At 34.1% G+C, this 27,838-nt stretch overlaps 4 protein-coding genes across 4 annotated transcripts in view; 2 read left to right on the plus strand and 2 right to left on the minus strand.

Annotated features, from left to right (window-relative positions):
- Positions 1 to 222: 222 nt before the first annotated feature.
- On the minus strand, positions 223 to 1,457 carry bisc (TM2 domain-containing protein 1 biscotti). Its single transcript, XM_069119462.1, has 3 exons — positions 1,256 to 1,457; positions 947 to 1,028; positions 223 to 771 (listed from the first exon to the last, which is right to left on the minus strand). Exons 1-3 carry the CDS (start codon positions 1,455 to 1,457, stop codon positions 495 to 497), a joined length of 561 nt encoding a protein of 186 aa, XP_068975563.1. The 3' UTR covers positions 223 to 494.
- A 217-nt stretch (positions 1,458 to 1,674) lies between these two features.
- Positions 1,675 to 4,843, plus strand: LOC138182972 (uncharacterized). The gene is made up of 4 exons (XM_069119461.1): positions 1,675 to 1,812; positions 1,938 to 2,323; positions 2,645 to 2,871; positions 3,227 to 4,843. Exons 2-4 carry the CDS (start codon positions 2,055 to 2,057, stop codon positions 3,625 to 3,627), a joined length of 897 nt encoding a protein of 298 aa, XP_068975562.1. The 5' UTR covers positions 1,675 to 1,812; positions 1,938 to 2,054; the 3' UTR covers positions 3,628 to 4,843.
- nompA (no mechanoreceptor potential A) lies at positions 4,786 to 19,089 on the minus strand. Its single transcript, XM_069119463.1, has 19 exons — positions 18,833 to 19,089; positions 16,162 to 16,283; positions 15,513 to 15,598; positions 14,684 to 14,945; positions 14,231 to 14,360; positions 13,990 to 14,141; positions 13,499 to 13,774; positions 12,748 to 13,059; positions 12,285 to 12,380; positions 11,206 to 12,061; positions 10,021 to 10,589; positions 9,256 to 9,434; positions 8,752 to 8,900; positions 8,147 to 8,293; positions 7,982 to 8,071; positions 6,622 to 6,991; positions 5,836 to 6,005; positions 5,607 to 5,750; positions 4,786 to 4,990 (listed from the first exon to the last, which is right to left on the minus strand). The coding sequence occupies exons 2-19, from the start codon at positions 16,232 to 16,234 to the stop codon at positions 4,786 to 4,788; spliced, it is 4,266 nt and encodes a 1,421-aa protein (XP_068975564.1). The 5' UTR covers positions 16,235 to 16,283; positions 18,833 to 19,089.
- Positions 19,090 to 20,566: 1,477 nt separating this feature from the next.
- Positions 20,567 to 27,838, plus strand: part of LOC138183556 (multiple PDZ domain protein) — a 167,436-nt gene continuing 160,164 nt past the window's right edge. The window contains exons 1-5 of the mRNA XM_069120626.1: positions 20,567 to 20,737; positions 21,050 to 21,122; positions 21,278 to 21,660; positions 21,742 to 21,867; positions 21,942 to 22,057. Of these exons, the coding sequence (XP_068976727.1) occupies positions 21,107 to 21,122; positions 21,278 to 21,660; positions 21,742 to 21,867; positions 21,942 to 22,057 (641 nt within the window). The 5' untranslated portion in view covers positions 20,567 to 20,737; positions 21,050 to 21,106. The remainder of the gene's footprint in view (positions 20,738 to 21,049; positions 21,123 to 21,277; positions 21,661 to 21,741; positions 21,868 to 21,941; positions 22,058 to 27,838) is intronic.

The following is a 27,838-nucleotide window of genomic DNA, read 5'->3' on the forward strand; positions in this document are numbered from 1 at the left end:
AACGTCATTTTACACAATATACAAGTGCGTGATCAAGTTTACACGTTGTTCTTCACATAAGTTTGCTTAATTAACTGTGATTAAATTACGACGGTAGGCACGTTTTGTAAATTAGGTAAGCATTAATCCTTCTGATATTCAAGATGATAACAATAACGACGAATATAAAAGAATGCAATGATCGTAAACTTAGAAGTATTTAATAGAGGAAGAAAGGAACACTTACAGATAAAAACAAATATTTATTACACGAACATACTGGCAATAGGTAATAAGTCAGTAACAAATCTGTATATACAATGTTTCGTTGAAATACATATCTACAAAACAATTATCTTCTGTTTGTTCATTAAAATAGCATATACAGTAATTTTTTTCCTGTATGCTGATATAGGACTCGATTCTAGGATTGTATATCGTTGTTTGTGATTAAAGCATGGGCTGTAGAACTTTTAGACTGATCAATCGTTATCTTCTGTATGAGAAAAAATCATTCAACATTCGTATTGTGGCACTCTGTATGTAAAGTTATTACTTGTCACAATATGAATTCCTGCACCATAATAAGGTATCACATAATGCGAACCATCCGCAGGTCCCACGATTTGTGTTGCAATAAGTATTATATCAGCAAATTGGCCAAGAAAGAGGAATCCCAAAGTACTTAACTTAAGAAAGCCCAATGCTGGATACCCAAGATAAAATCTATCTGCCCCGAACATTCCAAGAAATATAGAGAGTAACAATGATGTCTCGAATGAATATCCGTTTCTGTAAATATAAATATAAAAAAACAACTTTATTTATTGTATGTATATGTTTTTACATTAAATATTAAATATGATCTTCAGTATCATGTTTATAAACACATTTTCAATATTACAAATATTAGTAAATTCTATTTGAAACATTAATATAGTAAACAAATGATATTATATATACTTACGTCCATTTACAAGGAATATCTTTCTTGAATGTGTTATTTTTTGTTTCTGTACAAATGAGGCCATCCGCAGCCAGACATAACACTGAGAACAAAACGATGAATATGTAATTTAAACTTCCATGTATACAAAATTAGAAAAGGTAATAAATTTATCTATCTATGAACGAAGAAAACAAAGAAAAATTTTAAATGATTAACAACTATAGAATGCACGTTTTCAAACTTGGAGTACATCTGATATATAGGTTATGTCGAACTTTCCTTCTTTTTCAGAGCAATAGGAGGAAAAACGCAATAAAATTTATCTACCTTTGGCTTTATTTTCCTTCGTGCAACCTTTGGGTTGTTGCGTTTTCGGATCTATGAAATCATAATCGGGATGAGGACAGATATATTGTCCCATTCGTAGGTTACTGCAGTCGATTTCATACGTGTAATCAACACCATTGCTCAGCGGTATCGAGAGAAGAAGCAAAAAGAGCCCGCTAAGGTATTGCATCAGGTGGAACATGCCGTTTCATTTTATAACAATTACTATAAATACCACACTCTGTCACTGTATCTACTGTCTCCCGCAAATTCGCGATATCCTGTACATGTTTGTATTTTGAACGCACTGTCATTAAAACGACTTCCCTCTGGCGCCAACTGCTTGGAATGTTCATGAACTATATTTTATGATATTTCTTCTGGCGCCAGATTTTCCGTTAACATCAAACGCATCGCGTTAAGTGAAACGTTTTACAGATATGATAGGCTAGAATTTTAACACTGGAGTCGCATTAATTAACTACTTCAGTTGAAGTATACAATTATTTATAGTAAATAGCGTGATACTTCTTGGAGAAGATGAAGCTCTTTTTTTTGTAAGTACTATTGGACGTTTTATTAAGATAAAATGGATAGCCATAAGAAGGGTTAGAATAGATATAATGCAATCGAATGCAAAATTCATTGTAATAATATATTATTTTGGAATTTTACTTTTTAGTTATGTTGCGTGAGTTCGTGTAAGGGGTTTATACAAGTCCGCCGTTTAGTCGCGTTGGTGGTAAGAAATAAACAGTGGAAGACCGCCGTGATAGTTGAGCGTTTTTTCTGTGCTAAAATGGCTTCTTCGTCGTTGAAAAGTACTCGGAAAACTTATAGCTTCGAGGAACGAGAAATTTTGATAACCTTGATAAATAAGTACGAAGATATCGAGGATAAGAGGTCCGATCCGATATCGATGTATAAACGAAAATCAGCATGGTCTCAACTGGCCAACGAATACAACTCGATGGTAGGTCCTCAAGCGATACGTTCGGCTGTACAGTTGAGACGCTGCTGGGAAAATATGAAAGCATGCAAACGGAATCGTGAAGAGAAGAAATTACGGTAAATACAATATTTTCGCGATATCATCTACCTTTCATTCATGTCGGCCTATAAATATGTAAAAACGCGGGAATATACGAATGTTGTATAATCATATGATTAGGTTGTTTCATTTATAATTATCGTTCTCATCCTTCTCAGATTTTTTATTTTTCAGTTCAGAGTTTTTACGTAATATAACCTTTTCAGTATATAAGTTAGTTTCCTACTAGTTTATAAACTTTTATTTATCTCGATTTCTTATTAAATATTATTGGAGATATAACTAACGAAATTTGTATAAATTTATGGAATGACACACCTTTATATCGATTTTTTCAGTGGTATTTCGAGAAGTTTTTGTCATTTATCTAAGGATCACACACGGTCGAAAAGTTGGGAAAATAGGAATCCCATGGCAGAAGTTCCTATTCCTACCGGAACCGTAGGTTTGCCGCCAAATGTCGTGTTTGAGCCAAAAGAGTCTGAACCGTTTACGCTGCAAACTGTCTGTACTATAAAGCCTTCAAAACAATTCTCGAAAGAGGAAAATAATTATAAAGATTCAGGTTATTCCTTCTTCCTTTTCATTTTATCTCCTTTTATCTTTTGTTATTGATTTCTTTTCTGTAAAAATCACTGCCTTGATTTTTGCATTCTACAATTCATTCTTCATTTATGAATAATGGAAAGGAAAAATATTCAAAGGTTTCATTTGTTCTTTACTTTACAATTTCTATATTTATATCTATGTGATCTATTGATTTATCTATTTATTAAAATATTTTACTTTACTATTTTATTTTTGCCAAAGTAAAGAGACTCGAAATTTTCTGCTTTGCCGTCTTTCAAACGAAGATCTGCAAAACTTAACAATTTCATATCCCAAAAACATGTCATTCAACATTCCCTTTATTACCTCAGATTCTGTCAAGAGTAAAATCGATTCGAATTCGTTATCGCACGGTTCAGTAACCGACTGTTTCGACAAATCCAAAAAGGATTTGGACTCACTCATGGTGGAGAAATTAGACAAAGACGAACTACCGGAGAAAAATCGAATAATTTTCAAATCGAACGCAACTCAAACGTTCATCTCTCCTTCGATTGTACACGAGCAGCCTCGAAGAACGAAGAGATCCCTTCACAAAGAGGAAGAACTGCACGTATTGGCTTTATCGGAGGCACAGATGAAAGTTGATATCGCTGCCATGTTGAAAGAGGAGGCCAGAATTAAATTAGAAGAGGCTCACTATCGTAAAGAAGAGGCGAGGCTAAGGATGCTTCTTTTTACGTATAAGCTCGATAGGATAAAGGAAGATTGACTCGAGAGAATAAAATGAATATACTTACGTACGCTTCGTGCGATGGCTTTGTTCACTTCTTTTTTCACGGTGATCAAAAGGAAAGGAGGAGATACCATTAGATTAAATATAAACGAACGATAGTCGATATCTGTAATATCTGTTTATTAATAGCAATTTCTTTCTAACTACAATTGAAATCGTAATAAATAAATGCTGGTAGTTTTAGTTACTTATGATTCGCTAATAATAGTTTTCAAATACGAACAAGGAGTCTTCACAGTCCTTGCTATCGGTTATTCTATAATTTGTTTCGTATAATTAATATAAATATACCCATTTTATATTGTTCTAACTTAAAACTGAATGCATAGATTGGAAATAGCAGTAAAATTACGTGAACATCGTCCTTTGTTAAGATGGTTACAGTTCTACAAATTTTTACAATTAAATAAAAGCTGATCTTAAATTTTAACCCCTCGATAAAAAAAGTTGGCGCTTTATTTTGTAACAGGTTGTAGAAATTGCATTTTAAACATTTTTTATGACTGCTAACTTAATATATTTTTATTCCAAGATAAATTCTTTTACCTAGCTTTTAAAGAAAATACTACTACATAGTTACAAATAGATACCGCGTTCTTCAGAAAACTAACGAGTCCATACATATTCATAGTACGTGTCTCTATGAAAGAATAGTTTAAATAATATTCTTGATAAACTGTTCACACTTCTACTAAACCAGTGAAAGTATATATGTCAGTTTATCGACATGGCAGTCGCAGCTGGCAGTGGTCAGTGAATTTGACTAGCTGTGTTTGAAGTTACGGAAAAGAACAGAAAAGAGGAAAAAGAAGAAACTTTAAAGTAAAGAGAAATCTAGAAGGTGTTTCTAAGATAAAACCAACGACGCCTACGAATCGTTTAGAAACCAAATTATTGGAATGTTATATAGCATGTATGGTTCAATTGTAATATCATTGAGATCAAACTCTATTAATGAATCATGCAATTTTAGTACAAGTCATTTTAAAATGTTATTTCAAAGATATATTTCTCTGATCATCGTATATTAAAAACCTGTCCATATGTTTTTATTTTTCTGTTTTCGAGTCTTAAGTGTTGGACTAACAATAAGTATACGTGTTTCGAGAAGGAAGATTTAACGAAATCTGATCTTCACATGAGATGAAAGTTATCATCGAGGGTAGGTTTTGGCGACGAGCAACGAGCAACTTCGAACAGTGATGGATCGGTGTAGATCGGCTCGCTCGGGTCGAAGCCGGTTCTTCTACTGGATGATAGTCCCACAGCACCCTCCAGAGCGGTCGATGACGAGCTCATGCGTTGACCGATCACGTTACTCATCGATCTGGAGATCGACCTGTATATCCAACAAATGGTACACCAACTTCAGGTAATAAATCCGAGAATAAATCAAGAGTCACGTTAAAAGCGTTAAAAGCATTAAGCCATTCGTCAAACATGACGTCCGTATGTATTTTTGAATGATTCTTAGTTATACAAGCTGTAGTGGAACGTATGGATGTAATTTTAGAGACGAATTTTTAAAATGATATATTGAACTGCTGTTTCAATTCTGTCTGACAGACGATGGTCTTTAAAGATTCTATTTTTGAAAATTGTTTATACTTGAATTATACTGCATACCATTAATCAATATTTTATAGGTCAACTGTTATGTTTATTCATTTCTGTATATTTTTTTTATTCCACGTTCGTGTGTAATATTTTCTTATTTACATTATTCTTGAATTTATTAACGCTTCCAAGATTATCGCAAGGATTTAGTATAATCTATTTATATCTAGCGATAAGATAATGAAACAGAAAATATTGCACGAGCTGGAAAATCGAGACAAATTTTTAATTTTCTAGTTAATAAAGTCTTAAATTTTATTCTAGTTGAAACAAGATATTTTCGAGAACTGTATGAGATTGAAACTAATTAGCAAATAAACGCCAGATAAATTACGTACGTAGACTGGAAGGGTTTCTGAAGACCTGTTCTCAAGAAAGAGAAGTTATTTGCACGACTGCTATAAGCGTCGTCCGAATGACTGCTTCGATTACACGCTTTGTCGACTCTGCGGTTCTTCGTAATCACTGCGTAAGCGTATTTTCTGAAACAATGTACGCGAATCGATTTGCTTTTGTAAACATGCTAATTAAACATGTATCTGAATCAATACAAAGTCGATAATATACCTGTAAATTAACATGGATAACAAAACCACGGATGCCAGGAGTACTACGAGCACCGCAACTGCTGTCACAAGTCCATAATACTCGTTAGGAGTTATGCAGACGTTCTCCATAATGGTAGTTTGTCTCTCGACCATAGTCTCCTCGTCGATATCCATCCTTGAGTCCAAAACCTGTAACTCGGTCAGACGTAACATTTTAGCTTGCCTTGAAGATACTTTTGTTTACTAAATGCGATAATCTGTTTTCCAATGTAAAAAGAAAAGAGCAAGCATACGTATTTTTGAAGCTTTCAATAACCTTTATCAAAATTTAATGTGGTATCAAGTCGTACGTATCGAAGTTTGTAAAATGATTAATGTTTAATTCATGAATAATGAAATGTTTAATTCATATGACAATCAAGTCACGATTTGAGTGAAATTTAATTAAGTGGAAAGATTAGAGAATAAGATTCGGTTCAATTAATTCATTAGTAAATTCAAGAATGATTTTGTTCGTTTGCTTCTTGATTGTCTCAATGAATTGTTTCAAAATTTAAAGAGTATTTATAATTTAGTTTATGCGAAGATCAAGAACTCGAAGTATCCAGTTACATATATGTAAGCTTAAAAAAATAAAATTTAGTTCACTTAGTTATTAATAGAAATTTAAACAAGATCAGTTTAAATAAAAGAATTAAAGAATACTGATAGCACAGTAATATAAAAATTATAGATCCTCTACTTAATATATCCTGTAATGTGTATAGATCCTGTAAATAATAAATTTCATCCTTTTCAGGTCTACCTCGATCATTTCTCTCACGTGTTCCTCTTCCTCCTCTTCTTCTGCGTCGTTGCTGTCTTCAACCACTGTCGAATTCAACATGGGGGATGTATCATTTATATTACTTTCCGTTATTGTGCTTATTTCATTTTCTTCTACGATCGTGTCGTTCTCTGGCACGTCTCTCCTGCGCCTTCCAAAGGATGGCTCGCTCCTTCCGGTACCACCGGAACAGTAAGCTGGCTGACAACCGTCTCGACATGTTCGTACGGTTGCTTCAAACACCAAAAAATTAGACTCGGGAATTTTGAAAGCGTTGAAACGTGCTTCGAGGCTGTCACCATCCCTCAAACGATCCAAGCCAGGGAATACGTAATTGTCCACTGGACAGCTGTTTCCAACAGATTACATTGGTATTGTACAAAAATTTATTTTCTAGAAATTTTTTGTTTCTATATTGTTTGGGATATTTATCGAAGTACTGACGAGTATAGATAATAAGTAAATTAATTAAGTTCCTCAGGTGGATCAACTCTGACATACATATACCAGTGATCAGCTACTCAATCCATTCGCTACTACGATTCTCACTTGGCGACCGTAAAAAAATTCTTATTTTTGTACTAGAGTTTATAGTCCATAAAATTATACTTTTGAAAAATTTCATTTCGAAAAACATCGTAGAAAAATTTGAGTGTATGTGGGTTAAATAGATCAGGTAAATAGGTCGGACGATCAGGTAATTTTGGCTTAAAGATCAGGACTAATGGATTATGTAAATTAGGTAGATTAGATGGTATAAGTGAATTACGTGAACCAGGTAGATTTAAATGAATCAGATATTTGATGCACATATTCCATACAGATTAGGAAAGCTGAAGAATTTAATTTAATAAATTAGATGATAAGCTAGAGAAATATTGAAATGAATATTAAAAATCGATAAAGGACAAATATAGATTGTAATTCATAAATCTGTGAAATCTATAAAGAAATAAAAATATTATGTATCTCTAAATTCACAAATCATAATGATTTTATCTTGAGTGTTTTATATGTATAGTACTTTTGTCGTTTGTCCATTAAAACCGAAAGCATCCTGTAGAAGTGAACAACAAAGATCCATTACGTTGATTGCTCCTGTTGTTACTAGGCCAATCAAGTTCTTTTCTTACGCTGGATACAAAGGTAGAATATCTTTCTTCGTTATTTTAGTAACGAAGATTCAATTTTATCGTAATTACTACCATATTATTGAAACACTTATTAAAAATTATTTGATTATTTCAAAAAGTATGAAAAGAATAAAGCTATGTCGAATTTTCAGATCACACCTTGCTTATTAATAAATAAAAATTGTAATAATGAATGCAACGTTTACCCGTATCTGTCTATGAGCTGAACGCTTCTTCCAGAGTAAGGATCTCTTGCTATGACGTTGGTAGCAAAGATATCAGTTACATAATTGTACCTATAAAAAACATTAACAAAATATTACAACATAAATCACAGTTCTTTTTAGATGAATAATGTTCGTGTCACATACCCATCCTGAGCTTCCAGCCTAAAAGTGAGTGGATCGCCAACAGCTATGGTCGTCGTAGGTCTGCCTTGATACAGGATCAGTAAACGTACTCGAGAACTTAGGGTATTTTCTGCTGGAAGGTACTCGATCGGAATCGGAGACCCTGATCTACACAACATAAGTGCGAATTTTATTAGCATAATCGAAATAAAAGTATATATTGATTTTTTGAAATATAAGAAATATAAAAAAAGTAGACACTTTAATATCTCGTTTCACATGAAAATAAAAAGAATTGTTTTTCTTCCTTATTCAAAATTAACTGTCAGCTCAGTGACATTAATAATCTTCCTTTAAATTATCAGTTTCATCCATTTCAAGTGAAACAGATCAACAAGTGTCTCTTTGCGACTTTCTACGAGGTATATTCAAGATTTAGAATCATAGAATCAGGAGATTTTTAACGATGGAACTCGAACAATATTAAAATAAATTTATCGAGTGTGCTTGCACCAGGATCCATGTTTAAGCGAATGCAACATATTTTGCATTCTATACTCGATGACGGATCGGACTGTTTAATTAAGTGCACCGGGTGCAAGGCACGGTCTCTCAATCGATATGACCTGGCATACCCGGCACCGATGTAGCCGGATGTGACGACAGCTTCGCCAGGGCCTCGAAATAGACAGGTGAGATTGAAGCGTTTGTCCCTTCCTGTTTGCACGTAGTCCGAGAACTGTACCACGACGATGTTTGTCATCGTGTCGCCGTACTGCAATCGTTTGTCGAATGTAATCACTAATTGTGAACCAATTTTTTATGTAACATTTATTAAAAGTACCATTGTTATTTCTAAATTATTTCACTTAAAAAGCTTTTATACAGAAGACTATCGTACGGTAAATTTTGACGATGAATTTACTAGATCTTTTTTAAATTTTAGCCTTAGATCTCATCTTAAAATTTTAAGTTTAGCTCTTTAACGAAGGATCTTGAAATAGATCAGTTCAAGATCTCAGTCAAAAACAAAATTTTTAGAAAATCGTTTAGTTTCTTTGGAATTAATATTTAACGTGTTTTCAGAAATCCTGTGATGTTCTCGAGCAGCGACGAAGTAATTTTCTTACTCTTTGAGTGCCACATTCGGGGTAACCCTGGGGACCACTGATTCGAAGAACATTTACGGTTCCCCCGTTTCCGCGGAAGAAGCAGCGATCGTAATAGCCGTAAGTGTAAATCCGACCAATGAATCCTTCCGGTGTCCTTAAAGTAAATTCCATTCCGTCTTCGCTACACACTTGACTCACTAGAATGACCAGAAACACAATTTACTTGCTCTCTATTAACTTTCATTTAACAAATCGTAAATACCCAAACCAAACAGAAAAGTAAATGGTGGACTGAAAATCACAACGATGTGAGTCAAGATCTTTGGAATTTAAATTTAGTCAAATGTTTCGGTTCTTACAAGTATCATCCCTTCGACTAAATTATAACTGAACTCTCTGTCATAGATACATTCTCTTAACTTGGAGATATATAATGAATTTCTTACGATGATAAACGTAAAATATCGTTTCATGAAAAATAACAACGAACCGACCTACACCACTATGATTTTCAGTCAGTTAAATAACAAACAAAATCCAACACCCTTCCACATCGTTAGAAACCAGAGGAATAATCGACATCATCGGATGTGACCAAACAAAAAGTAAAAAAAAAGATTTCGGAAAATCAGACGGTTTATTTTACTAAACTCAGTCCAGATGACAATGTCTAATACAATAATTGAAATTTGCATCAGTAACGGTTGTAATATGGACCGGCAGCGTAAAGGTTTCTCCATGTGACCCATGTAGATGACGTCCAAGGTCTCCTACGACGCTTACCGTCGAGACACTCTGCATCAGCTCCCTGTCTGCCGTTATTCCTTTCATAAAAGTCGTAATCGGAGCCAGTGTCATAGTACACGGGATTGCCCATGTCCATGTCCCTGGAGTCACGATCGCTCAACTCGCAGTTGTCCCGCTCTGCTCCATAGGGTGCGGCGTAGGGACGATAATTGAATGATCTGCACACGAAGTCTCTGGCGTCGGCGCATTCTCTTTCACATTGAGCCAACGAGGAAGCTGTCGTATAACGTCTGACGAATGGCTTACGGACCCTAGTATGAGGTCCTACTTGTCGGAAGTTGTCTTGTTCGTCGCATCTGGACACCAGAGGCGGTCGACCGATAATTGGGCCACCGCTGGTACCGAAAGGTCGCGAATTGTACACTCCACCTTCGCCTATGTAACCGCCACCGATTATTGCGCCGTCGTTGTTATAACCACCATAGCCTAAGGGACGACTGGGTCCTCCTACGCCATAGTGGTTCCGGTCTGAATGAGACTGAGGACCGTAGATGTCGTCAACGGGGTATGTTGGAGAGTATCCTCCATGCGACGATGGTGGGAATCTGAGAATGGAAGAAAAATATGATTATTTATTTATTTTTTCTTTTTTTTTAATTTGTGCTTTACAATTTCTCCAGCTGGACATTTGGTAAATTAAATATGATTATTTAAATGTAGGTTTCTGAGAGTGGTTGAATATTATAAATGGTAAGGAGTATATAATATACGAAAAATAAATCATTTGTAATGTTTGTAATGTTTCTTGAAATGAAATTTGATATGCAATATCTTTAATTAAATCAATGCTGTATTAGTTAAGTTAATGAGCCGATCAATTTTCATTTGATTATCAACTTACAGTTGCTACAGAAAATATTTATACGAACCCTTATTTTTCAATGCTATGTCTTTTTCGTCGAGTTAAATGTTTAATTACTTGGATCTAATTAATTAGTATGTCAGTGTTGCGTATATACTTTTCATAGCAATTACATAACACCATTTGGAGAAGGAAATACAAATTTTTATTCTACTCGAAATGTCACACCGAGAAAGACTGTTGTTGCTTAAATATTTTTTAATGAAATTTTATATCGATTACCGAATCTTTGAAGGAAGAATCATAAATATATTGATTGTATTTTTGAAAGCTCATCAATATCTTCCTCTTCAACTTACCGATTGGGATAAAGATCCTTCTCGGGATACCTTTCACTGATAGGATACCGATCGACGTGAGGTCTGCCACCTGCCAAACCGGATGGATACCGATCCAGAGGATCCTCGGGAATAGGATAACGGTCTATACTATTGGGATACCGATCGCTATCGCTAGGATAACGACCTGGAGATATTGGGTATCGATTACCAATTCCAGTAGGGTATCTACTACCACTTGTTGGATATCTGTCTATTCCAGTGTCTGGAATAGGATATCGATCAGGATGAGTAGGACGGCGATCACCGCCTCTGCTTGGAAATCGATCAGATATTGGATACCTATCCGAAGATGGATATCGATCTACCATTGGATAACGATCACTAACAGGGTAACGATCGCTCGTTGGAAATCGATCACTGATTGGATATCGATCTATAGGATCAGGAAACGTATCCCCTGCTGCCCCAATTGGATATTGTCCATTCAAAGGATACCTTTCGGGATATTTATCAGCTGGATAACGATCAGGATAACGATCTGGATATTTGTCGGGGTATTTGTCAGGGTAACGTTCTGGATATTTATCGGGGTAACGGTCTGGGAATTTATCGGGGTAACGGTCTGGGAATTTATCGGGGTAACGGTCTGGGAATTTATCGGGGTAACGGTCTGGATATTTATCGGGGTAACGATCTGGATATTTATCAGGATATTTTTCGGGATATCGATCTGGGTATCGGTCAGGGTAACGGTCTGGATAGCGATCTGGATATCGATCTGGATAGCGATCTGTGTGGCGGTCTGGGTAACGATCTGGATACCGATCTGGTTTCACGCTGCTGCTGTACCCCTTGTCGTAGTCCTCTGGATAACCTGTGTGGAAATTTGAAATTTACTTGTTTCAAGAAGCATATTTGTTCTATGCTTGGTGGTAATTTTTAGTTGTTAGAGTTATGTATCGTTTATTGAATTTGATAAATTTGGGAGATGCCAAGGTGAGCTAATTTTAGATTTTGATATTTGTAATATATAAGAAATATGACAAAAAAGAGGATTGAGTTTACAGTAATAGATTATCGAAGGTGTTTTAGTTTACCAGGTCTTCCCAGAGAAGGCCGGCCGAAATTGGTATCTTGTCCTAGGGGGTCTGGTCTGTAGCCTGGATTATCCCGGTCCCCATCCAAATATTGGTCTGTTTATATAATAGTTGACATTTTAACACAGGTATATAAATAAATCTAATAAGTTTTTTAGACTTTTATTCACTGTACGTATACAGCAAATTTAAGAATTTCTAGAATTGTTCAAAAGAGATCGAAATAATAATTCACATTATGATTTGTAGCATTATAAAAGGATCACAACCGGCTTAATTTTCTACTTCAAATCTTGGAAAGTTCAGGAACGTTTGAAAGCACGAAAACGAGGAAGAAGTTCGATACTGAGAGCCAACCCAACATCAATTGCTTTAAGAATTTCTTAAAACAATGTTGTTTCCGATTTCATCGATTCGATTATAAGCAATATGTCTATACATCTTTAAGATATTCGTCACTCACGCATAAGATTCTCGTAATAATCGTAGTCTGCATCGTAGATGATCCTGTGTCCGTCACGTTGATTGAATCGACTCAATCGACAGGTATGATAATGTTCAGAATACACGGCGCTCCTGCATTGGAAACTGGTCTGTCGAAGACACTCGTCAAGGCATTCGCTCAGGCTACGACCTGTTATCTCAGAGTGAAATTCACCGCTCAAACGAGAATTTCGATAACGCTGGAACGCTGTATCTGGTCGTCGTCCATCGGAAAAAAGGTGCGACGTAGAGCTGCTGTCCGGGTATTCGGAACCGCGTGCTATGGACGGATCTACGCTTCGTAAGTGGGTATTGATAAAGTATTGTAAAGTACCAATTGATCGTTTCACTGTTATCCGGCCCTTACGATTTCGAAGAAGTCAGATACCTTCATCTTTTAGGAAAGTTCTTCGTTTCAATCATGAGTAATGATTAATATCTAATTTTTTAACAATATATACTTTTTAATGACGTAATGAATTATTAATCAATAGTTTCAACAATTTGAATATTTGGATAATATCACAATCAGAAATTAATTAATACTAGTTTAGGAAAGAATATTCTAAATAATAATTAATCTGGAATCACGTAGAGTGGACGATTTCTTAAATTTCCAACGATAGTGTAATTATCTTCCACTGTGAAGATAATTAAGAAATTGTTAGTTTTGTGAAAAATTAGCGATATATAGTAGATGAAGTTAGTGACTGTAGGTATAATATACTTACGATTGTCTAAACAAACCAAATCGTAAAAATGATGGCTGGGGCTGCTACTTATACCGATATCGTCCTTCTGAGAGACAGAATCTTCTTCTGAAATAATGCATTGCCGTGTTTGCTCGTCGAATTCTACACTTCGACAGAAATATTTCTCAGCTCTCAAACAAAGGGCTTGACACTCGTCTAGGGTAAGATTCGTGTAGATGTCGACTTCGAATGGCCCTCGAAGACGCTTGTTTTCTTCTTTGACGAACACAGCTAATCCATCGCAACGACGTTCTGCTGTTGAATCAACAAATTTGAATTCGTTCAGTCAGTAAATAATAAACTATAAAAACTTAGTTTCTAACAATTCTAAAATTCAGTTCTAACACAGGTAATTCAATATTTGGGTAATTTAAATATTTTTCTATGGGATTATTAATTTGAGAAATCGATATTAAAAATATAATTCGTTATTATTCGTTAAATTTTAAGAGAAAATTGGTAATAAGTACCATTGAGACAAGTGTTTTCCAGATAATCGGAATTTGGATCGTCTTCCAATAATTCAGGATGCGTTCTTCTGGTGAAACGACTCAGAGCACAGCTTCTTAGAGCAGTGTCATACGTAGCGGATCGACAAATGAAACTAAACTCGTTCAAACATCTTCAAAATATCACGGAAAATTTTTATCCATGAGATATTCGCAATTAGAAATCTATTCTAATCTGCATTTTTTAAAAATTCTATAATACCTATCCTCGCAGTCTGTTCTATTCGCCGCGCTAACTTCCTTGATATCTGTCAGTGGTAATTTTAGTTTCTTCCTGGGATGTCTCTCGAACACATAACGCCGATTTGGACATTCTCTTTCGATCCTATCGGCTTTACAGAAAAATATAACCATTAGAACTCTTAATCACCAGATAAAGAGTACGCAAAAGTAATTTTTTTAAATACAAAAACTAAAAACAAACAGTGAGTTTGTCCTTGAAATACAGAATATTATTCTTAAAATAATTAGAATATCTTTATACTAATTCCATTTTTAGGGATTATTTTCAGAAATTATTTGAGAAATTATCGCAAAATGGTTAATACTTTATGAATTATAGGATACGTATGACAGGAGAAAAGAAAGCATAGAAATTTAAAGAATTTTTCTGGAACGTTTGAGCATTATTGGGAAAATACTGAAATACACTCACAGCCAAGACAAACTTCCGTGAAATGGACGCTGTTTGGCACCAGCATTAGATTTCCAATTCCTTCTGGCTGCGCCTGTTCCCTCGTTAAATAGCAAGTGCTTTCTTCATATTCTGCAGCCCCGCTGAAAGAAGCTATTCTGCTTCCAGGTTGGAAATCGAAGCTCGTGCAAGCGCGAACTAAATTGTTCGTCGCCGTTCTATCTCGTAGACATAATTCCTGACATTTTTCCAAGACTCTAAAAGGTGGTGCAGAGTCTCGTACCTATGATAAATTAGCGACATTAAAATTAGTATATTATTAAAATATTAATGTTAATAATATACAAATTTCTTTAATATTCATGTTACTGCTTTTATAAAAATACAGCTTTAAAAAAATCTTTTTTAGGAAAACATTGGTTTAGAAATGTAAGCATAGACTTATTTTCTTCCTGGGGCGAATATGAAATCTTAAATCTTCCTTCTCAGGAAAATATCTTTTCTAATTGTTTCATTTGGAGCTCTCTCGAACGAGTTTCATATTTAGTAGCAAGAAATTTCGCCTATATTTAATGATTGAATAATATATCAATTATTAAAAAATATAATAAAAGATCTACTTCAATTGATTTCTTGATAAAACCATTTCAAGTACGGATTATACTTTCCAATGTTACAGTAAATCAGCCCCCTAATCTCAAATCTTCCTATTCTCATCAGATTTAACATTCTATTATCAGAGAATCAGGTTTTAAGGTTTCAGAACAGTTTCCTAGAAGTCGACTGAATATTTGAAAACCGACCACGCAAGCCAGAGAGATAGGTAAATATTTCGCGAAACGTTTTATACCACATCGTCGTCGAAGCCCTGAAGCTGTTGGTCCGGAAGTCTCTCGTAAACGACTCGACCCAAGCCGCCATTACACGTTGTTTGCCCTGAAAACACAGCACACCGGTTCTTTCGTTATCGTTCGCTCACGAATGCATTCAATGGCTGGCATTTTTTATACTCTTTCCTTTTATTCGTCGCTATTTTCTCGTAAATAGATATTATTATTTCCTGTTCGCCTGGTAAAAATCAGGTTACTTCCTTTGCGAGCGAGCGACGGCCGTCAAAACGATATGATTTTATCGTTCACGTATATCTTTTTTTTCGTGTCATAAGTGGTACGTATGGCGGTACAATGGGACGAAACGCAATTTCGCAACCGAGCAAGTGACATCATTCTTTTACACCGCGTTCCATCATTAATTTTAGAGTATGAGCCAGAGATGTGCAAACTACATGTTTTTTAGGGCACACCAGTTGCGCGCATTAAATTTTTCGTCTTATGATATTTTTCCTTTTCACGTGTCTTTTCTATCTGAAACTCTTCTATTAGTTTAATAGAAGAATTTATAAATGAACTTGAAAGGAAGGAAATTTTTTCCTTTCAATTTTTGTAAGACGATTGTTTTAAAAAGTAATTGAATAATTGAGCTAGAAGGTTGCAACTTACCGTTAACGAGCACTCTCAGGGTAGCTAGAACAGAGATGGATTGCAGTAGATTGGATATGTTGGTTTTCTTCATTTTTAGGTATCAGGGTTTGGTATCAAGTAGTCATCACAGTGACGAAATTCTGAAATCATGCCAGTTAAAAATATTCTGGAATATAAGCTAGAAGATTTTCGTTTCTAAAGTCTGTAGACAGACCTTAAAAATTTCATGTAACTAAATCGTCGATTTTTGTGCAAATTTATATCCTCGTGAATACGAGTTCAAAATACAACATTTTGTACATCTTTGCTTTCTTACATTTTTTACAAGTGCATATAACTAATATATTTCCATTTTTTCAGAAATAATTCATGTATGAGAGTAATGGAAAAGATACTGAGCAACTAATAATGTAATGCTTGAAAGTTGGAAGCACGGTTCGTTGGGTTTACGGGCGTGTGCTGGTCCTTCGCCGCGTGTACGTGCACGCGAATCGTCAGAGAAAAGGTTGACGAAGGTGCGAGCATGTAGATGTGTTCAGGGTGAGTGCAGCTCAGGAATTCCATAAAAACCTTCCACTGTCTCTACGCACTTTGAATATATCGAAATCGTCCACTAGACTGAAACGCGTCTTCTTTATCACGTCCCATGTTGCGAAGTTACTTTCTCATGAGATCAGGATCTTTTACATTAATATGTTTCATGAGAAATTCAGCGATTCGCTTTTGTTATATCGTACCGATGTTAAAAAATGAAAGAATGCTTTTGTATATGATAAGAAACTTAGAGTGGCACGTGTCGCAGGGATTAAATTTACATTCAAACCGTAAGGGAGATGCCGTATTAGAAAATAATGTTTGGTCGCTGGGGAGTTTGAATATTGTAGGGTTTCTTGGATGGGAAATGGTATTTGGATGTTTTCAGTAGCCTCTGTAATTTATTTAGCTTTCAAGTTCTTATTTATGGTTAATTATATTAGTAGAAATATAAATTATTATTGTATTTTTGAGTATACACATGTATATGTATTTACACACAATACATTATTAATATTTATTTATATTATTGAAAATTAATTGGGATAGTTTATATTTATTTAATTTCAATATTATTCATATTAAGAATTTTTAAGAAATTTTGTTTGTCTATACAGCAAGAAAAAAAGTAACGGAGACTTCAAAGAGTTGAGTCTAATTTTAAGGGATGATGCCTTGAGAATTATTCATGAAACAGCCAATACTTATCCTATGTAAAATAATGGAGCAAAGAATAATACATTATTTGATATATCCTCAATTACGTGCAATATTGTTATAATCGATTGATACTGTTTAATCAAAGTTATGTTATTCCTATCTTTTGTAAAGGACTTAATTTGCAAATTGTCAATTGTGATACACGTGCTTGTCCATTAGATGCAAACTTTGCGCACGTATTGCGGAGAAACGGTGCTTATTAATTATCTCATGGTTTATCGCCTCCATAATTATAGTTCTCTGTCCAAAGAGGATGGATGCTTGTCTAGTAATTAACGTTACCGTCGATGAGAGAAAATTATAGATACGGGTCATTCGAATCATCAATTACATTGTTTAATTATAATAATAATATTATAATACTACGTTGAATTAGTGTATCGTGATTATTACCATCATTGAATTTCGTCCAGTTGTGTTCCTGTTTTAACAAACGTATATGACTTTCTCACTACATATGATACAAGTTTTAAATGGAATGTATTAAAAGTTTGATAAATTAGTAAGACATTAAAATATCATATAAAGGAGACACTAATTCTGTTCCAAATTCTTCGTGAATGTATACCTTCTTAAAAATAAAAGACTGTTGCATCCTAGAATTACACATTTTTAAAGGAACGTTGCTATGAACTGCTAAATCAAGATTTTATCGCAATCTCTTGGATAATAGATGATACGTGGATAGCATTGTTGCGCGCTTCAAACAATTTTCATATTCTTCAATTATGTGATATTAGTGTACGTAGGATGCAGGATATTATAATTTATCTTTGTTAGTCTTGTTATATGTATTATTCAGTTATTCTTTGTGTGGTAATTGCTTTAATTCAACTGTTTGATGTAAGCAGAAATTTTGTTGAAATCTTTTGTATACGAACCTCAATAACGATCTTTCGTATACGTTAATTAATCGGGATTATATCAAAGTTGCAATATATGTAGAATTCTCTCTTCTTTTTAATACAAGAAAAATTAATTTTTTTATGTGAAAAAGTTGAACTTTTTAGATAAAATTGTTTCGTTTCTCTTTTCTAAAAATTAGGGACGCAAGTTCCATAGGAGTACAAATTTTACATTTAAAAATCCAATAAACGTCGCCGAATCTCTCCTTCTAACTAAAATGTTAACTCCAACTTTTTAACCAGAACATTCTCGTTTCCCAGTCCAAAAAAGTTGCAAAAAGCTAAGTACGAATACGAAGTTTAGTACGAAGTAGTAAACTCGAATACGAAATAGTAAACATTATCGAATCTCCTTTTTTAATTAAAATTTTAGCTCCAACTTTCCAACTAAAGCTCTCTTCGGTTGAAAAATGCTATGAAACTACGTACAAGCTTCGGATCTCGATAAATTCAATAAACCTAATTATTTCCCTCTTTCTCAAACCGAAGTAATTCGTGACTCTCCATTAAATCGTACCAACTATACTTACCTGAAATAACAACAAATTGTTCACGTGTCTGTCCACTTCGAGAGCAAACCGAGTCGCGCGAGATTTCCTCCTCTTCTCCAGAGACTCCACACCGTCTCTAATCTACGAGCAACTTCAAAACGCCAAAACGCGGTAAGATGCACTAGAACCGTCCATCCAACGCGAATGGCACCTGTAATCAAACTGACGGTCAAAATCGGTGCAAACCGTGGAAATAATGGATAACACCTGACCGATCGGGGGGTCGGGAGGGGAAGTGACGGTGCTGGAAGAATTGTTTCGATGAATGATTCTCGGATAGACGAGCCATAGGGGGCAGAACGCGGAGGAGAGATAACATATACCAGTGGTACACAGGCGCGGTGGGATCCCCACGTCCGATTTCTGGCCTTGTGCTCACCGGAAGCAACTCCATTGTGTCCGGTTTCCGTGGGGCCATCCGGGAAAACGTTCGACGTGCGTGTAAACACCACGACCGTGGGTTCTCAAGCTTCAACGCGTCCTCATCGTACGAAATAACACCTTTGGTTCTACGTTTGTCTTCAGTTAAGAACTTTCTCTACGAATTACAAGATAGATTTTAAGGGATGGACAATTATTTTGTCTTTTATTGGAGAAGAAAGTTTATGGTTCTCTTTTAGGCATCAAGTTTGAAATTCACGTATTTATAGAGGTGTTTAAATTTTGTGGACGACCCCCTAGGGACTGGTGGTGTTCGTCGTTTGAGAATCGATGCAGTAGAGCGACGCAATGCCGCGTCGGGTTGATTGTGCCGATGGACGATCGGCCGGTCGCTCGTAGCGGAATCATGGATTAGAGATTTCCACCTGAGGTCAACTAGAATGAACAACGAGCTAGCACAGGTGGTCTTCATGATCTGTCGACTCGTTTGTTCTTTATTGCTTGGCTATTTTTAGGCAGATTTCATTTTTATTTAAATTTCTGGAGCACAAAGAAAGTAATTTGTTTTCCTTTTCAAGATCGTTTTGGGGTGATCGTGGTAATTTTAATTGATTTTGTCGCTAGTGAATAGAAAAAGATTCTTTTGAGGTACTGTTGGTTGTAGTATTTATAGTGTTTTCTATAGATTAATTATTTGCCATAGAATTAAGACTAATTAAATTAAACCTTGACGGCTAAGATGGGTTGAAGTAAAACTTTGTTATAGATTTTAATTAAGTCGCAGTTAAAACGCAATTTTATGTGGAGAATTCAGAATAGATAATTTATAACGATATCGTTATGTGTGAATATAATCTATCGTGGTTTTTCCAAAACGCAATTGAAGTTCTTTAATACTCAAACATACAAATGATTCTGTCATTTCTGATGCACAGAATAAGAGGAAGGATATTGTTTTTTACTATTAAAATTTTTCTCAAATTTGTGCATATTAATTTTTTGCGTTTTCATTCAGTTTTTAACGTTTTACTCTCCTCAAATACTTTGTTCAATAATATTCCTATCTTATTGATGCATTTTACAATTCGACTCTTAAATTTTGTTTATTTAATAGAAATTTAATATTTTTATACTTCTATTATTAATATTATATCATCATATAGTACAAATTTAAAGAAACAATTATTTTATTAATTATATATCACATGAGTAAAATATTCCTCTGAAACATTCACCAGTAAATATTTAAATTTCCCGCATTTCGCGATAGTAATGTTTGATTGGATTTCATTGGTGGAGTTAATCTATATTCTCTTTCCCCATCCAAGAACTGTCAAGCATTCGATAGTTTGGCATAGTCAGCTGATAGCAAAATGCAATTGAACGTTTCCTGTGATATTTCAAGAAATCGATTGTAATTCTCGTGCGTGACCGTGAAATTTCTTGAGAATCATCGACTCGCGATCTGTTTGCCTTCTACTTCAATTTTTCGAAGAAATTTAGGTAAGAGAAGTTGTAGTTTTATTAATATTTGAAGCAGTTATGTGACCACGTATTGATTTACGATAAATTCATGGTACAGCTAAAGTTAACGACAGTTAATATAATGTTGTAGAACTTCTTAATGATATTTTAATGATAAAATTGTATAAAAAATCATAAATTTTACTTATTGCTCTTTAATTCGTGCCTGTTATAGAGGTTAAGATACATTTTAACAATTTCATTTCGCTAAATTAAAAACATACGATATATAAAATATAAAGTATAATTATAGCAATATATACATGTATTTATAACATATGCTTTTTCCAGGGGGATTCACAAGACTTTTTATACACATTTAGCTGAAGCAAATCTACCAAAAACAAAATGCCTCTAAGTGCAGGTCAATATAAATTTAATCCATTAAAATTAGTGAAGCATCTTTATTTTTTGATAAAAAAGTGTTATAAATTTATATATTACTTTTAAGAACAATATCTATTAGGTTACATCAGTTTTTATAATATTAATTTGTATTTTTTGCTCCAACTTTTTTAGACATATCTACAGCTCTTCATTTATTGGAGCATGTTCAAGAAAGGGTGGAGGATTGTAATGACCCCAAACTACAAATGCATACGACCCAAGATATAAAATCCTTAATTTCTCTTTTGGAAGATCCGGTATTCCGCAGCATAGTGACAATTCAAGACTCACTAATCGAATTAAACACTCAACTGGGGCAGCATCCATCTATTATTCCTGGCGATTTTGATATTAACATTAGTGGACAACTGGAACTTTCTGTTCCTAGTACGCCAGTGCAACCGCTTGGATCAAATGTATATCAAGATCTATATCAGGATAGCAGTGAACTAGAAGATCAAAGGGTTCCAGTTGCTCCATTGATTCATAGCAGCAGCGAAGATACTAGTGCGCAGGTAAAATTTTTTTCAAAATATTCTTAAAATGTATTTTTAAATTCCCTTTGTACTTAGTATTAAATTTTCACTTTATTATAGGTCACAAGCCCAAGTCTTGCGTCAGAGGTTATGGGAATGCCACCAATAACAACAACAACATACGCTAAGGAGTTCAAGAAGGTTATTGAAGCTGCAGCAAGAGGTCGTCAAGTATTTACTGTGCAGGTTTGTAAAATATATATTATTATAACGTTTATTAAACATTCAGAGGTATTAAGGGCAATCATTTTTTCTTCAAGTTGTATAAACCAGAGGGAACTAGTCTGGGATTCAGTGTGGTTGGTCTTCGCAGTAAGGATAAAGGAGAGCTGGGTATTTTCTTGCAGGAGATACAACCCAATGGCATAGCTGGCTGGTAAGTCAATCATTGATTTTTAAACATAGTTATCAAATAATATTAGAAATCACAAGGTCGATTATTTAATCGAAATATTTGAAGATTATAATAAATAGTTGAATAGAAAGTTTTAGAAGTATTTTTACTTTCACGATGTGTAGAACATAATACATACTTTCGGATAAGTTTGAATCACGTTTATGCATTGTATAAAATTCTGAAAATTTTTCCGTGCTTATATAATTAATATATCACGTAGCTTCTAAATTGATGATATCATAGCATGTAGATTATATAAGCAACAATGGAATCTCGCGCGGATTGTTTCATAATGCAATTCTTCGATCCTAAAAATGTTCTGTTATAAAAATTGATAAATACTCCAGCGTATCATTTAAAGCATCTAGTGGGCAAAATAATTTGGTATTCTTCTTATAAAACATTCGAGTGTCATGAAAATCAATTGCAAGATTATGAAATGCAAGCATGTTTCTCTTTAAACTCTTCTAAATTTTCAAATTTTACTTAGATTCGTTAATTAACTAAAGTAAAATAAAAATTTTCATTCCAACCCATTCAATCAATTAATCAATTTCCGTAGGTATCATATCATTAGCCAACAGTTTAGGATTATTATTTTAACTTCCGAAACTCACAATATTCAATTTCTTTTCTTGACTGTTAATCTTTAAGTTTTTAATCTAAAGATTGCGAAATAATTTCGCATATTTTATGCTAAAAGTCCTTATATTTTAATTGCACTCTGAAATTTTGAATAATAATAAATTTCTTCAAAGTTAAGTCACTCAAGTATTCAAATTCTAATTTTATACTATTATGGAATTATTCTAAACTTTCGGATTATGGTATATATCATTCAATAGACACAATTAATCTTTTTATGTTAGGAAATAGGGAGAGACAGCTCCGTGATGTGAAACAGCATTCGAATATTCAATACTCTCGTTAAAACACGCAAATGTCGTTACATTATTCGATATTCGTGCCGAATAGCGAATATTGTTCTGGCTGCAGTCGATAAATTAATGCGAATCAAGGTACATGAATATTCGTTTGTTTTGTGCCACGTAAGCTCGACAGATATAGAAAATATGAATATCGACGTCGAAGGACGGACGTGTGGAGATAACGTTTGGAGCATAATCGTGCACGAATATTCGTGAAAAATGTCGAATATTTTCGAAAAATGTCGAATATTCCACATGTTTTGTTTTATATGGAGCATCGATAATCCATAGCAGTCGGTAAAAGTTTAAAGATTCTCTTAAATCAATAAACATATTATAATATGATATTTTATGTAGTAATATAAATAGAATGAAAATTTGAAAATTTCCAAAAATTCATTCCAGTCGTTACTACTCCAATTAGATAATTCAGTGTAATTCTTCGTTTTGATTTATAGATAAAATTTTTTTCGCAATATATCTATTTCTATAGAAATATTACTACCTTTTAATCTAATTAATTATGATAATGAAGTTTGTGTTCCATTTAATTAAAACTTTATAAAAATTTATCATACTGTTTCACTCTTTCACTCACTAATAAATATCCATCAGGTTGGAGCATTAATTTGTCAATTATTGTTAGGAAAAAAAGTTTGTTTACTAGGATTTATCATTTGTGAATTGAATCAGAGGTGTTATTCGATACATAAAATCTATTGCAAACAGCACAACAATTTAACAAAATATAATATAAAGATAAGTGTGAGGCATTTTTCTTTTATTTATTTTTGGGACATAATATACAAAAAAAAAAAAGAAAATTAAAATGGAACATCTTTGTTATTTGAAAAGCTTCTTACTGCAAGTTGTTCCGTCCAATTTGATAAATAGATCATAGAATTAATTCACGCCGTGATATTTACAATCAGTGGATATATAGACGTATTGAGTATTTAATTTACTTCTCTATTGGTGTATAACTTTTTAATTAAATAGTTTAAATAATCTATTAATTCCATAGAAGGGCGATGATCATTCTCTTCAATTATTAGTTTATTATTGTCATTCATTGTTGGAAAGGCGAGGCACAGTTTTTAGATACTAGTATTGGATATAGTTATCACTTAAGCTATATCGTTATGCGTTCAATAAACACATTTTGGATCACTATCTTTTTAAATACTGGTTAGATTTGTTTTTCTTACATTATCAGAATTCTATTGTTTGAATGTGTAGTATTATTATAGCATCTTGTATAATTGCGCTTTATACATGTTTGATACAATTCTATCCAACTATAGAGAAATTCAGTATCTGTTAGATAGTCGATTTGTAGCAAAGAGATATGAATTTTTACTTTACTATCTTCATTATATCTTATTCAAGAGTAGTGAATATATTGTTCCCTGTTTTAGCATAGCGTTATGTTTTATTGTCTTTATATCGAATCAAGGCACAAAATGCTCACAATTATTTAAGCAAATAATTATACAAAGAAACTCGTTTTACTCTTTTTTTTCACAATGACTATCTTGTTCATATTTGGATAGAATATAGTAGCGCCGAAGTATAAGACTGGTATTAAAGAAATTAGGATGACAGGTAAAGAGGGAGAACAAGCTTTTATTCATATACTTCACACAAAATTATTTAAATCGTGGAAAATACATTGTAATAAATTTATTCTAGAATTTCTATGAAAACTTATGAATTGGTCATTTTGATCACTCTAGTCTAGTTTCAGTGTTAAATGGTCATCGTTAGCCTTAGGAAATATATGTATAAGTTTTTAAAATCGACTTCGTCCCTTTGCTTTCACATGTGTAAGAGAAACGAATATATCGAATTTCCATATTTCAGTCATAAAATTCAGCGGAGAAAAGAGATACCTAGAATTTCTTACAAATATACTATCCTATCTATAAGTATGACCAGATAAAGTACTTATCCATGATCAATTATCGAAATCTGCTCTTTACGATTAAAGTATTTGATTTTGCATTTTTTCATTTATAAAGATGTAAAATATTTGAAATTCCCATGTTTCTAATTCCCATGTTTGAATACTTTAATTCGAATAAAAGAGCGCAAAGACGGCATTGAAAAATACTAGGACTTCAGTTCTCTCAGATGTTTTGGAATGATAGAGAACTACCACCTTGCAATATTCTTTTTTTGAGTTTGTTATATTTTTATAACGTTATGAAATATCTTCACACAGTTTGAACAAAATATGAAAAGTCTTATTGATATATATATGATTCCTCGTAAATGTCATATAATATTTTGTAAAAGTGAAATATTAGAGTGTAGTATGTTTCAATCTATTGCAGCACTCAGGACGAGATATATAAAACTCACGTGGCAGTTAACGTGTTAATCCTGTTGTTCTCTTCGGATCTGTATGACCTGAAATGGATATTATGTTTCAATAGATGTTATTACATAATATTAATCGGATAGTATTATTATATCGTAATAGATATTATTATCATTATTATTATAGTTAATAGCCAATTAATACTATATAATAATATTTATTGAAACGTAGCATCCATTTCAGGTCATATAGATTCGAAGAGGACAGCGGGGTTAACAGGGTTTTAAAAGATATTATTAAAATATAGATAGATGATATAAGATAAAACGTTATAAAGTATTTAGTTTCTAGATATTATTAGAAATTACAGATATTATTATTATTATTACGATACAGACAACTTTTAAATATTCGCTTTTGCTATTAAATATCATTCTCACTGTCGTGTTTGTGTTCTACTTTTTTAACGAATAAAGTATTTCAACAAGAAAGATATCTAAAGAGATGGAAACGTGAAAACGAAGCCCGAAGAACGGCAGGATCCACTAACTTGAGAGTTATCAAAGTTGAATGATTCACTTATGAAACACCCTGTACAGTGTCGTACACGTTCCACGTTCATCGGTGCGCTCTATCAGGCGTGCTTCTTGGCACACCCTGTGTGTACGGTGCGTTGATCGGGTGGCTCGTGGCACGCATGCTCGGTTACCTCTGTCCGGAAGCCTCGCCACCGTGGAGAAAACGATGCTTTCGAAAAAGAGGCCTCCCACTTTCGGCCGAGCAGTCTTCGACTGATCCTCGAGCGAGAAAGGTCGTCGGTATTCGACGCGCGCGCGATACCATCCAACACGTTCCTATTATAGTGTGTGCGTGTGTGTTGAGTATAATCACTCGTCCTCTCTCCAATTCTTTTTTTCCTTTATTCCATCGCTTTCTACGTATTCTTACGAAGTTTCCGTATATTCACCGCGATAGGTATCGATAGCCAGAATTTTTTCGCGGCTAAGGTATTCAGAGGTCGAAGACGAAGAAAGTCTCTTGACCCTTTTTTTTTCTTTTCTTTTCTTTTTCACTGTTGGTTCTCGAGCGCGTCGCGAGTTCGATGTTCTTTCGGTTCAACGATTCCTTCGCGCTGGTGGAACAACCTCGAGATACTATGCGGTCCCATCGGCTCGTCCTTATTCCGTTCTGTCGTTTGTTTTCGTTTCGCGCCACATAGAGGCTACCCCCGTGCTTTTCTCTGGCGATATGGCCCTTTGATGTTTGCTGATCTGTGGAGGGGTGAGTGAACAGAGAACCGCGAACGTACTATGTTGCTGTGAAACTCGGGAACCGCGGATTCGCCCCACGAAATCTTCAGGTGGTACGTGTTGTGTTTTTCCTTACTTTTGGCTCTATCGCTATGTAGAATCATGGATGATTATAGCGCGAAGCTTGCACCGAAGTAATCGAAACGAGAAGTATACGAAAGGATACTTAACGTAAGGGACAAACAAGCATCTGTTGTTCGCGCATTCCTTAAGAATTATTCAAATTTTTAGAAACGAGTAAACAGATCTTGAAAATTACATATTACTCGCTTTTAACCAACTAACGTTCTAACGTTAGGTTCTGATATCAGGTGGCTGATTTTTCGTTGTTCTTCTCGTTGCCAAAGGCAGATTTCTGTTAGCGCAGATATTTCCTGAGTTAAAACTTTAATGTTTTTGACACATTGTCTAGCAGAGTTGTATCGTATTTCCTCTAAGTTCTGGATATTCTCGTGATTTTTCAGTTAGAATGCTGTATTAAGCATACAATATCGTTTAAAAAGTATCCTCTCCCGCGTTTTGTGCATGTTGATGGAATTTTAGTAACTGTTATACGATGCTCTAATACTTCTTTCGACTGTACTATTTATTAGCGTAATATTTATGCAAAAATGACACGTCTCTTCCGTGTAGTATGTTGTTTCCTTTTTCTCGCGTCCATGCAAATTTAGAATAATCGTGTCATACATGACGATTGTATAGTTCTCTGACGAACAGATATTACATGGACTGAAACAGATATGAATGGAGAATGAAGTATGAATGCACTATAGTATTCCAGGGTTAGTAAGTATCAACTTCATTTCATAATTACAGTGTCCATTTATGTCTAGTCTGAATGTAATAATTGTAAACGTTAGACGACTTAGAATGGCAGTGTATATGAATTATAACACATTAAAGTACTAAAATTGACAAATAGTAACACACGTACAGTAATTGACGAAATTAAGAAGCTTATTTTCTGTCAAATTTGAAATGGAAAGAAGTGAGTTATATGAAATAGAATACAGTGGGAGGATTTGTTTGTGTTTATCGCTGGCCAGTTTTTTACTATTTTAGAAGTATTCGCGATTTTTAATCTGTATTGTACATTTAAGTCCAGTACCAAGTGCGTATAGTAAATAGAACTACCGAGTCGAACATACTTTTGATTCTTTGACCTCTTATCGACACAGATTCACGTAACATAAAATAA

Source organism: Bombus flavifrons, chromosome 9 (assembly GCF_040668555.2).
Source record: "Bombus flavifrons isolate JBK064 chromosome 9, iyBomFlav1_principal, whole genome shotgun sequence".
In the NCBI taxonomy this organism is placed as follows: domain Eukaryota; kingdom Metazoa; phylum Arthropoda; class Insecta; order Hymenoptera; family Apidae; genus Bombus; species Bombus flavifrons.

What these genes read in the sequence shown, in the direction of transcription:
- bisc (XM_069119462.1), bottom strand. Translation starts at nt 1,457, where the DNA reads ATGTTCCACCTGATGCAATACCTTAGCGGGCTCTTTTTGCTTCTTCTC. An exon ending in GAAGGAAAATAAAGCCAAAG is followed by an intron (nt 1,029 to 1,255) that starts GTAGATAAATTT and finishes TTTTGTTCTCAG; the next exon opens with TGTTATGTCTGGCTGCGGAT. An exon ending in GATATTCCTTGTAAATGGAC is followed by an intron (nt 772 to 946) that starts GTAAGTATATAT and finishes TTATATTTACAG; the next exon opens with AAACGGATATTCATTCGAGA.
- LOC138182972 (XM_069119461.1), top strand. Translation starts at nt 2,055, where the DNA reads ATGGCTTCTTCGTCGTTGAAAAGTACTCGGAAAACTTATAGCTTCGAG. An exon ending in CGTGAAGAGAAGAAATTACG is followed by an intron (nt 2,324 to 2,644) that starts GTAAATACAATA and finishes CGATTTTTTCAG; the next exon opens with TGGTATTTCGAGAAGTTTTT. An exon ending in AAATAATTATAAAGATTCAG is followed by an intron (nt 2,872 to 3,226) that starts GTTATTCCTTCT and finishes TTATTACCTCAG; the next exon opens with ATTCTGTCAAGAGTAAAATC.
- nompA (XM_069119463.1), bottom strand. Translation starts at nt 16,234, where the DNA reads ATGAAGAAAACCAACATATCCAATCTACTGCAATCCATCTCTGTTCTA. An exon ending in TTATTACGAGAATCTTATGC is followed by an intron (nt 12,381 to 12,747) that starts GTGAGTGACGAA and finishes TTATATAAACAG; the next exon opens with ACCAATATTTGGATGGGGAC. An exon ending in CAGCTCATAGACAGATACGG is followed by an intron (nt 6,992 to 7,981) that starts GTAAACGTTGCA and finishes TGTTGGAAACAG; the next exon opens with CTGTCCAGTGGACAATTACG.